Genomic DNA, 12,324 nt, shown 5'->3' on the forward strand with positions numbered 1-12,324 from the left:
CACATAACATTTTGATTAAATGATGGTGTGAATCGAATCTGCTACAACGATTCAGTATGCAAACATTCATTTTATAATGATCTAATCATCATTAATACAAACCTGGATTATAAATGTGGGAACTGTCTAATATCTTCTGATTTGTAACTCTGGACACCCAGCTAGGTGACTGACCTCACTTTCCTTTACTGCAGTTAAGCAGCGCAGTTTGGTCATTGACCTGCGCCCAGCCTGCTGATTGGTCTGTAAGGTTCTACCATGAGGTCACCACTCCTCTTCTAGTTTTAGACTGACACCATTGTGTTGTGTATTAGCGCCTGGAAGGCTGGCTCTGCTGCTTTGCCAGTCTAAACCCAACTGTGCAGAGAGCTAATGTAATGAAAGATGTATGCACTGATATTGGCTATATTTAAAAAAACATTTAAAAACAAACTCCCAACAGATATAAACTAAATTACAAAATAAATATTGGACACATTTCACATTGTTTACCTACTATGCCGCCTACAGTAAAGTTTAAAAAAGCATGACCTAGCTGAACTTCTAGGCAGGGGTTTCTGGATCACAAGTGCAATGTTAGACTGTTTTTGGTAGGACTTGGTGAAGGCCATCGCATGTGTGAGTAGCCAAATCATACATTTAATTAAAAAAAGCATGAGCATTCCAAATATGATGACTTTAGGAATGGGTACAGACATGAGGTTATTTAACCTCAACTCTTATTTTGAGGGAACAAATACAACATCTTGGACTGACAATGGTAACCAGGAGAAACAGAGAGTGTGAATCTCCCCAACGGAGGTACAGACACCAATAAAAACCTGATTCATGGTCTAACCCTTTCCTTCTCTGTTCAAAACAATTGCCTTAACAGACACATTTAGTATATTGTATGCTATGATATCTTTAATACATGTCAAGACATCTCCACCACATGCTCATCCTCATCCACACCTAGCAACGCACTCAGGTATTTTGCTCCAATTTTAACATAGTCTTTACTTGTCTGTTATAGGTGCAGGTAGCAGTGTGCACCACAAGTGTAACAGTGCCAAACATCGCATCATTTCACCAAAGGTCGAGCCAAGGACGGGGGGCTACAGCGCTCATTCAGAGGTACAGAACAATGATGTTTCCGAAGGCAAGAACGAGCACAGTCATGGTAAATCCTCCAGCCGGGAGAAAAGGAATGGCAAGATGGCCAAACCAGTGCTGCTTCATCAAAATAGTACGGAGGTTTCATCAACCAATCAGGTGGAGGTTCCCGACACGACCCAAAATTCCCCCGTATCCATCAGCAGTGGTCTTAATAGTGACCCAGACATGGCTGACAGTCCTGCTGTCACTGGTGTCTCTAGTATGGCCGTTGCCTCAGTAATGGGAAGCCTCTCCCAAAATGCCACTGTGTTTATGTCTGAGGTCACCAACGAAGCAGTATACACAATGTCACCCAACACTGGTGCCAGTCAACACCTCTTGTCCTCAGATACCACCACCCAGGGACTTGTACTTGCAGTAAGTTCAGATGGTCACAAGTTTGCCTTCCCTACAACAGGGAGCTCAGATAGCTTATCAATGTTGTCTGCTAATGTCTCAGAAGAGCTCGTGTTGTCTACCACCCTTGACAGTAGCCGGAAGATCCCTGAAACCGCAATGAATTTTGACCCAGACTGTTTTCTGAACAACCCAAAACAAGGGCAAACATACGGTGGAAGCGGTCTTAAGGAAGAAAATATTAGCACGAATATGCGCAGATCATCCAGCACAGAACGTAGTTTCTCTTTCAATGCAACTTTAGCTAAGGAGATTAAAACAGAAGACACCTCATTCGATCAGCAGCTAGCAAAGGAGACCTTTCCATCAACATCATCAAATACGCTAACTCTCACTCCCGGCTCTGGTTTAGTTCCATCAGGAGGTGGACTGAGCCCTAGCACCACCCTGGAGCAGATGGATTTCAGCGCAATTGATTCCAACAAAGATTATTCAGCAAGCTTCAACCAGACAGTGCAGAGCCCCCATGTCCACCAGACCCCTTCCCCTAGCTTCTTTTTACAAGATGCCAGCAAGCCAATCTCCATGGAGCAAAACAACCACAACAACCTAAATGACTCAAATAACACATACGTAAACGCGTTGGGTTTGACCAGTGTCAAGACTGAAGCTTCTAGTCAAGCACCCAATAACTGCAATGGCAACATTGACCAAGCTAGAATAGAGTCCACCTCTTCTCTCCAGCTCATGCAATTCCAGGCCAACTTCCAATCGATAAATTCTGAAGAGGTTCCGATGGAGACATCACAGCAAACTGAAGGGAATGAGAACCTCCTCAAGCCTGGAGACCTTCAAGCCTGTAACGCCGAACACTATATGCAGCCAGAAAACTCTGCCGCAATGAGAAATGGCAACAACCTCCCAATTCTGCAGGGAAACATGGTGCAAGGACTCTACCCAGTGGCTCACCAGGCATTGAGCAACTCCTCCAACATGGAGCTCAACTTAGATCACTTTGATATCTCCTTCAGCAACCAGTTCTCTGACCTTATCAATGACTTTATATCTGTGGAAGGAGGGAGTAACACCATTTACGGGCACCAACTGGTAGCTGGAGACGGCAACGTTTTGCCGCAGGCCGAAGATGGGAATCGGCCTGCATACTCTCAGGCTGAAATGTGCATACCTTGTTGTAGCCCTCAGCAAGCAAGTATGCAGCTGAGCAGTTCTGAAACTGGAGCCACTACTATGGCATACATGCACGTTGCAGAGGTGGTGTCGGCAGCAGCACAAAGCACGCTGGGAATGCTGCAACAGAGTGGACGGCTGTTCATGGTGACGGATTACTCCCCGGAGTGGTCGTATCCTGAGGTAAGACCTGTGCTTACTGTCCAATGTGTGACATATTGCTGTTGATTAAGTTATATTTTAAGCAAAACTTTCCTGTCCTTTAAACAAAATTTAGGGAGTAGGGAAATTCCCCTGAACAGAAAAAGTGTCCTCCTTGGACCCCTTTTTTGTCGCCAACCTTTGATGTTGAATTATTTTTGCTCTCAGTTGTCACCTGGGCAAATCAAGACTGACTACAAAAGGAAACATCCATATATTATGACAAAGGCCTTAGTTCCTCTATCTGTACTTTATGTGAAACCAAAGAAAAGTCAGTTTTGACACTTAAAATACATTTTACTGCAGCCTTTCTCATCCTTTTTACCCCAGAGGACCCCTTTGAAATGTCATATCTTGGGGAACGCTTACAAAATGTATTGGGTTATATTCCTTGTCAGAAAGCCACCTTCACAGACACCTGAAAATAACACTGGCGCCATGCTACTGGTTCTGCTAAGTGGGACTATGCAGGTACCATTAAAAGACAGACCAATCAGCCACAGCCCTAGATACCTCTGGAAGAACCCCATGGTTCTATGGAGCCCTTGTTGATAATGGCTATTTTAATGCCTAAATCATTGTTGTGATTTCTTTTTTCAACTGAGGGTTCTAAAAGACCTAAGCCTGTGGACTTTGGGACTTATGTATAACATAGAATTTGCTACTACACACATCATTTGATTCATAAAAATTATGTTCAGGCAAGCAGAGAGATCTTTTTGATTGGAGGAGAGCTTGTCACATGACTGACAAGTGGGGGGTGATAGATATCCGACACTCCTGAAAGTGTCAGTGTAGAACAATCTATTGAAGATTGCAGAAATTGAATGGAAGTTGAATGTAGAACACCCTGGCCGCCATAAATGCTCTTCTATTGCATAGGCCTATGATTTTGTCTTCCGTTTTTGCCTGATAGGGTAGCTTTAGGGGATAATATCTTTTCTTGATGAATCAAAAAGCCCGGATTTATTCCTAATGTAAGGATCGTTGGTAAACATAAATAAACATAGTATGCTCTTGTAAATATATTATGCTCCTGTAGGCAAAGGAGGTACAGCCTTCCCATACAGCCTTATCCATTATGCAATTATGAACTTGTTAGCTCATCAGTTCATGTTATAGATCTTTGGTTTGAATGCCGCTTCTCTGCACAACATGGCCGTCAGCATGCTAAGTATACCGTGGGTACATGATAAAGAAACCCCTGTGAATTTCTGTTGTCTTATAACTAGTCACTTTTCTTGTTATGTGGGATCCTTGGGCATCTTTAACCAGCTCTGAGAAAAGTAATATTTTATATGTGCAGACATTAAATAAACAGCAATCAGGCTGAAAGAGCAGATGTGGTATGTCAAAACGTAATACGCCATCTGCCAAAAATAATTGCGGACCCTAATGAATATGGGGAGGCAGATCGCTCCGGAGAGACAGAATTACTTAAAAAAAAAATTTGAAACTTCAGGTCATTTTTAAACAGGTATTTTAAGAACAGCGGAGAAAAGCAAAACAGGACTACTAAGGGAGAACTCTTGAAATAGATTAAATGCTCTGCTTTTAGGTTTTATATGTTGCTTTGTGGTCAGGATAGCAACAAGTTAGTTGGGTTAACAAACTATACAATCACTATTAAAGGGAACCTGTCATTTTGTCATCATGCATGTGCTGTTATAATTTCTTGAGTTTCTGCATTTAAAGGGAACCATGCTCTAAAATGTAAAACTTTCCAGGCCCTTTCACAAATCTCTTACACTTAGTAGATTACAAACAGAAATAAAAAAATTAAGAATTATCTTACAGTACCCCTGTATACCACATTGAAGGGGGTCACCAGTCTTTTGAGAAGATTCCTATGGAATTCAAAGCTAGGACTATGGATTTGGAAGCCACTATTGTGCACCCAGAGTGGAACCAACTTTAATCTTAAAATCTTGTAATAGGGAACTCCAGTCCATTGCAAAAGCATAATCTCAAGAGATTTTAGCAGATCTGCAGTACACAGGAATTCTTCTTAAAGGATGGCAATGTCTTCTCACCTAGCCACTTTTGGCCAAAACAGGTATAAGGTAAATATAATTCTTTTTTTTAAGTTTATTAAATTTTTTTGGAAGGGTTGGGGGGTCCCAGAATATGTCAGTGGAAGGTCCTCTTTAAAGCTCAACTCCAGATCCATATGTTTTTTAAACATGAATAAAGAGAGGAATGACTTTGAGCCATTCTAGGTTAAATTTATTATCTGTAACTACAATAGGAAGACTCCATGTATGTCTCAGTGGCACCCCTGTGACTCGAGGATGAGAAAAGCAGGGGTCACTGGGATAGGTAAGGACAGACCCTTCCTTATTTTGCTTGGATGGGCTTTAAATAAAAATTAAAAAATGGTAACACACAACAGAAATGCTTCCCTAAAGAAAAAAAAATCTGATTGCCAGTCATGTGATCTGATCTCTGCTCAATGGAAAGCACAGAATTCTAATGATCCACCCTTAAACAAAGACCATGTGACTAAATGTATCTGATCATGTGACCACCCACTATGGATCCCAAAGCAGCAGTTCTTCCAGCCTAGGTGTCTTTTTCCTTCTTTTTGCTGTTGCCTCCGAGGAAAAGATGGCAGAGCACAAGAAATTATTTATCTGTCAGTATTGCCACCGGCCCAAAAAAACAAAAAGTTACATTTGCCTTTAAGTGCTGCCTGATCTTAAAAATGCTGTTTATTTTATTCTGTTTTATAAGAAATCATAAAGTCTGCTGTAGGTGGGAGTCTATTAAAGCATTTAAAGACTAAAATGAAAACATCACTTTAAGGAATATGAAATTAAGATAAGTCTATGAATACATTATACTCCGCTCGGTAAGCTTAATAAGCAAAAGCAGGTGTTTGAGGATTATTACCTTCATTTGCATATAACAAGCTCCCATTTAACAAATTACTTCATAGAAGTTTTTTCTTTTTTTTTTAATGAAAATACAGAACATTGACTAGGTAGACCGGGGGGAGGGGAGGGTCATTTGATCCGGAAAAGTCACAAAGAACATTTGTTCCAGTGGTCCTTAATGGTCCCGATGACAAAGTGTAGGTTATTAGGCTGATTGGTCATGTGACTAGACCTGAAAATTACTGCTTTATTTTTTTTTTTACATAAGTTGCAATTACTATTGTATGTAAACTCCAAGGTGTTTGTTAAAGAACTGTAGGTCATAGACAATTGCCATTTTTTTAAATACTGCTTTCAATTGTTGCTCACCTTCTGCACCCACCTCCTGTCTACATGCACTCCAGCAGTGGCTGCATGCCATTTTGTTGATACAGCCACTTCTCTAGGCCTTCTGTAGTCTCCATTAGAGTCCATGGTGGCAATGCAGCCCCACAATTGGGAGACAAGGAAAAGGGTTGTCACCTTATAATGGAAAATGTCAAAATGTCAAAAAAGCTCAACCCTTATGGCAGGATTACCAAGTATGAAAGGTGCAGATTTTGAAATGACATCCATATTTTAAAGGGTATTTGTTTTTCTATTGATTGGGTTTACTACATTTTAATAGGGGCTGATGTTTTTGGAGAAAAGGAGAGTCTTCTTTAAAACACGGTAGGGGTTCTAATGATAGTCTAATAGAGCAAAAATGCTTTGCCACAACTTTCAATGTCACTCTCCACCCAATGCCGCCCCTGGCATTCTCATCATACAGGTTTCAGTAACCGTCATTTGTTCGCATGTTCCGTCCCAGACAGCACAACGTGCAGTCAGTGGTGAATAGCAAAGTGTGTGCCCTTAGCAGTCAATTAGATTTCAATTTTCTGAAGTCGGATCAGTAAATTATTGCTTGGGTGTATAATCCTGTTAGAGACAAGCCGTGCAATGAGGGTGGAATCAAGGAGAGGAGATGTGTTTAGCCTTGTGGCTTACCGACCAAACAAATAAACTATAGAGTTACCATGTCTACAGCTAATTCACTATGCGCAGGTTGCATCGCTCTAGAAAACAAACAAACTACCCAGCTATTTCTATATATAAATTATTACAAGACGGAGCATATTCCAGTTATTGTTCAAAACTTTGCTGAGATTTTAAACTGCCCTATAACAATTTTGAAATAACTGTAATGTAAAGAAAAAACAATGTTAATGGAGGCTGGGGCAACTGAGGGTTGTTTTCATACCTCCAGATCTAAGCGTGCAAGAAAGAAAACCAGAAATAAATCTTAAACCTTGTTATTTAGAGTTGCATTGAATAGCATACTGGAGTTTGTTTTCTTAGTTAAATTGTGTCCTTGTTTTTCCATCTGCTAGACCTTCAGTGACTCAGATAAGGTCAAGTAGTGGAGCTAATTGGCTGCATTTAGAATGCAAGCAGCTCCCTCTAGTGGCGCATATGCATAATGCAGATGAGAAGGATGAGTTACATTAAAGGCAGATATAATAGATTCACAAGGTAGATCCAGAGGTTAGTGGGTCATAATGTGCAGTTGTGCTATGCACATATGTACATTATGGCATATTATATCTGCCCCAGCTTTTGTATAATTCCTCTCTAGTCCTGATAGATTGTGATTGCCACCTGGATATGTGGGGCAGAAAAATCATGCATTCCGTGTTCTTGGTCACAGAGGCCATTGTTGCTGAATCTTCTTGGTACACAAATAACTAATCCATTTTATGGAGTATACTCCATGCAAAATGAATGTCATTGGTATATCTTGAGGTAGCAAGTTGACTTTTAGCTATAAAACGATACTCTTCATTCCTCCTTCCCCCTAATATTTCATAGTGCCTAATAGGAAAAATGTATTTGAAAGCATTTCCAAACACAAATTAGTTACAAATAACTACAATGAATAATTTTACTGGAATCTCGTACTGTGACTGGAGTCCAGTAATAATTTGATTTGTGTCCCCTCCCTTCTTTTTGTTGGTCAATAGATGATGTTCGTATTAGAATTCATCAAGACAATTTGCAAATTTCAATATTCATATTTGGCTTTTGATTTTTTTTTCTTACTTCTGCACAGTGCATGGCTTGCGCATTGTGTCCAGGCAAGCATGTTCCCATTTATAGGGGGCAGAGTTGACAGACTGACAAATGTCTTCTAGAAAAGACAAACCAGCTATACATGCTTCAGCAATGCAATATGATTTCTAATAAGTGCAAGCAATTATCCACAGCGTGCATAGGCTAAAACTTTACCAGTCTATGCTGTAGGAGAGGATAGCTTTCCCAGCATGCATAGGAAAAGAACATTAGTGGATATTGGGTGACTGCATCTCAACTGGACAATGCCTTCTATGGGCCTCTAAAAAAAAGAGACTTCTATCACATGATTGGAAGTAGGAAAACTTTTCTCATTTTAGGTTGGGAACGTTTTATAAGTTCAGTCACATGGCACCGCAATGGGTGTTCCCAGTACCCCATAGAAATGGCTAATAAATAGCTTAGGGCAGTAACATGGCCTGTGTGCTTCAGCCATGCCCAGGTGATAAATAGAAATAGAACAGAACCTGTGCCATCTTTAAAATGTTTATCTAGCAGAATTTGACTCTTTTCCTCTTTGGTGAACAAATGTTCCTTGGTGAAACTTTTGTCACTGTTACAGGATGTGGGAAGTAAAAAAAAAATTGAACTGTATACTTTAGAGAACCATACCATCTTGGGATTTATTCTAAAGGGACCCTGTCACCAGACCAATATTCATTTCAACAGTGTTCTTTCCAGGTGGTGCAGGTGCATTTCATGTATTTTGTGCATATTACCACCTTTAAAAGCCTTCTTTTTGTAGACATCCAAAAGCACTGGAACTGTTATTATCTTGGATGTGATATCGGCAGCCCTTGAGGACTCAATAGCTGTGTTTCTCAACCTTTTTAACCTAGGTAACCCTTCAAATAACTTTCAGGTCTTCAGGGAACCCCTGCTATGTTTACTATATCCACAGCTCACAGTATCTTAGTGTGGTGGCCAGTAGGAAGAATGTTTCTTGCATTGCTGGCCATTGGGAAGAATATCACCCTTACAGATAGCCAAAAAAATCATTTGGTACCCTTAGCTAGAGGAACAGAATCCTAGAACCATGGTGAACAGCTATGAAACCCTTTGTTCCTTCCCAAGCAGCTCCATTTTACTTAGGAAGGTAAGAGGAGTAAGTAAGAAGCTGGCCCAGCACTGAGAATAACGGGAAACTCCCAGAAGAAGAGCGCAAGGAGGTTTTGGGGCTATGGTAGTGAATTGACTCTCACTTTATGTTTTTAATCTTTAGCAGCAATTTAGGATGGCGACAGGTTCTCTTCAAAGACCGTTTTTTTCTTCCCAACAAAAGACAAAAGCGTTTACACATTTCCCACCCGCCTCGAAGGTAATATAATACCTCCGAATATTCCTACTGCATACAGGCAATATCCTTCGCTTCTGACAAAGGACCAATTAAATCAATTTATTTTCCCACTTCCTAATGCATGGGACTTGTGTAATTGTACCCCGACCTATTTTAGCATGGCTAATCAGAATATTTGTGACTGATTGCAAAATTATATCTGCAAATCATGCCTCGCTTAGCGCATCTTGATGGGAAATCGGTGGCGGTAATCATGTCTCTTGTTAATAGTGACTTTTATGTTCCGCTTTTATCGTTGGAACTTTTTTTTTTTTTTGTAACAGGTTTCCACTTAAATTGAACCTATTTGAAGATACATGAAAAACAGTTTTTGATGTAGAAATGTAAATGTAGTACAGCAAGAGAGGAGGATAATCACATCATGGGACTGTGTATATTATACTGATAGCACGTTGGATTAGCTTACTTTGATACATTTTGATAGAATTTGTTGCACGGCTTTAATGTCGTTGGGTAAAAAGAATATCATTTATTGCAAAGTGCCCTTTCAATGTAATGGAATAATGGCTGATTGTAGATCTGTATAACAACTGCAAAGCCACAGGTGGTGGTCAGACTCTGGCTCCACCAACTTCTCAAATGGGCTTCACCTCCTCACTCTCCACACAGCCCCTAACAATATATCCAAAAAACCTAACTAAGCAAGAGAATCCAGGCCGTCCTAGAGGGGGGGAGCAAATGCCACATCTAATCGTAGATTCAAAAAGCTTTATTGAACAAGTGGCAGAGACACTTACCCTTTTCACTGACGCGTTTCATAGAGTTAAGTAGCGAAACGCATCTGTGGAGAGAATGAGAATAAGCATTTCTGTGCTTGTTCAATAAAGTTTTTTGAATACATGGTTATAAATGGTGAATGCCTTACATGTGCTATGTCTAAAGAATGTCCAAAAAAACTTTTTTATGGACTCATTTCCCCGTCATGTTAATGTTTTGTTAAAGAAAAGTATAGCCAAGACATTTTTAATGTTGTATTTTTGGAGAGAATATGAAAGTAGTAAATCCCCTATCAGGTTTTGCTGCTGTCCGGGACTCCTAAAAACAAAACCCTCACAATATTTTCATCAGACTGGAAAGGAGAGAATATAGTCCTGACAAGGGTTCAAACCTGAGCAATTTCTCTGTGGAAAATTCTCTATTAGAACAATCTCATTGTTTTTGTCTCTATAGAGATTTCCAGGTCTTACTAAGCTAAAATAAAATTCCCATTACAGAGGATGGCTGTAATTTGAATTTGGGAAAAAGAACACAAAAAGGAAACAACATGTGTGAGGAATTCTGTACTTCATCCACTTGGTTTCTGAATTGGGGATTCTGACATTATAACTACCTAAGCAGTCTACGTTATACAAGAAACTCTCCAGTGGTTGCATCTCTTCAGAATTGGAAGGCACAAAGATTTGGGCTTTTAGATGGGTTTTAATGGCAGCCAGGAAAGATGTGTTTAAGTATTTTTGTTTTTTTGTAATTGCTTAAAAACCCTTTTTCCCCTCTTTCCTTTTTTTTTTTTTTTAACCAAATGCCCTGTTTGGGGTGCACATGTAGTGGTAAGGAACAGTTTTGATCTGTCATCACTGAAGGAGCAGCTGAGTTCAGTTGCCTTTTAAAACAAGTACGCACAGACCTCACTAGTTGCAGACACTATGGAGCAATTTATTCTCAAAGTTTGCAAAATAATTAGTAAAGTCTTTTAATTTGATATAGACTCTATCCTCTTCTTCTTCTACTCCTTTTTATTGTTTACATTGTATAGAGTGGTAAAGGGTTATACCCCTGTATGGTTTTATTATTGTCACTGCTGAATGGGGAGCACAGTGAACTACTGTACAAAAATTAAAATGAAAAGTGATTTTGGTGTAAACTTTGAAGATTATTTATCCACAAGGCCCATAACTACAGGAGTCAGCAAAAGCTTTGTTTAAAGCTTTTTTATTTACCACTTCAAAAAAATATGCAAATAAATGAAAATATATAGTCGGATCCAGTTCTGCTTTAGGATCAGACTATGATCTTGCCTTTCCTTTAGTTAGCAACTGGAATAGACTTGAGTGGAAGCTGGTACTGTCTTGACCTTGTTTTTTTTTTTTTTTTTTTTGGGGGGGGGGGATCAACAGGGGAAATGAAACCCTTTATTGCTCCTGAAGAAGCAAACGTGTTGGGAGGTGTGGTCTATGTTCTCCTGCCAGAGACTGACTAGTGGAAACTATTGAAAAATACATAGAAAAGCTTATGATCTATGATGATAGGTTAGATAGAGATGAATAGACCCTATAACAGAAGTATAAGTGATGTGCAAATGTATAAAACACATTCTGGTATGTAAAGATCCAATTGTTGTTTTATGTACTTTTGTTGTGAAATATTGAACCATGATCTTAACATGTTGTTTCATGAACTTGTCACTGCCCTTGCCAATTCAGTGTGAATGTTGTATAAATGTGGAATCCGCTTCCTGGGAACAAGACACGGGAAAAGAAATGACAGTGAATGCTAGGTCACTGCAAACTATATATCACCAGACCAGCTTCTAGGTAAAACTTTCCAAATTTTTTTTAGCATGGAGGAACCCTTAAAAAATCTTAGAGGACTTCCGGGAGCCCCTGCTATAATTACTTTATCCACAGTTCACAGTACATTAGCATGGTGGTCAGTGGATAGAATGTCTCTTACATTGATGGCCATTGGGAAGAATGTCACCCTTACAGATAGCCAAAACGATCATTGGTATCAGTTATACCAACCTGAGAGGTATAAACTGCTCATTGCTCAAGGAACCCAAGCAAAATATGGAGGAACTCTATACCTACAGGTATATCTATAGGTTATCTATAGGTTTCTATAGCAGTGATTCCCAGCCACTGTGCCTTGGCACATTAGTGTGCCGTGAGATCATCAGGTGTACCATAGGAAATTATTCAATTTCACTTTATTGGCCTGAAAATTAGTATTTATTTACTGCAAATGATTTGTCTCCATTTGTCTTTGCCAGCGACGTATAGTGACAGGCAGAACAATTAAATACTCTTCCACTCAATGGCAGCAGGTAGCTAATTAACC

The 12,324-nt window shown here is 39.7% G+C and overlaps 1 protein-coding gene across 6 annotated transcripts in view; it reads left to right on the forward strand.

The window, feature by feature from the left end:
• CAMTA1 (calmodulin binding transcription activator 1) overlaps positions 1-12,324 on the forward strand; it is an 884,829-nt gene that overhangs the window by 772,467 nt on the left and 100,038 nt on the right. For all 6 annotated transcript variants that reach the window (XM_072426016.1, XM_072426012.1, XM_072426011.1 and 3 more), the window contains one exon: positions 1,016-2,865. In XM_072426016.1, the coding sequence (XP_072282117.1) occupies positions 1,016-2,865 (1,850 nt within the window). The remainder of the gene's footprint in view (positions 1-1,015; positions 2,866-12,324) is intronic.

This window comes from Pyxicephalus adspersus, chromosome 11, assembly GCF_032062135.1.
Source record: "Pyxicephalus adspersus chromosome 11, UCB_Pads_2.0, whole genome shotgun sequence".
Lineage (NCBI taxonomy): Eukaryota > Metazoa > Chordata > Amphibia > Anura > Pyxicephalidae > Pyxicephalus > Pyxicephalus adspersus.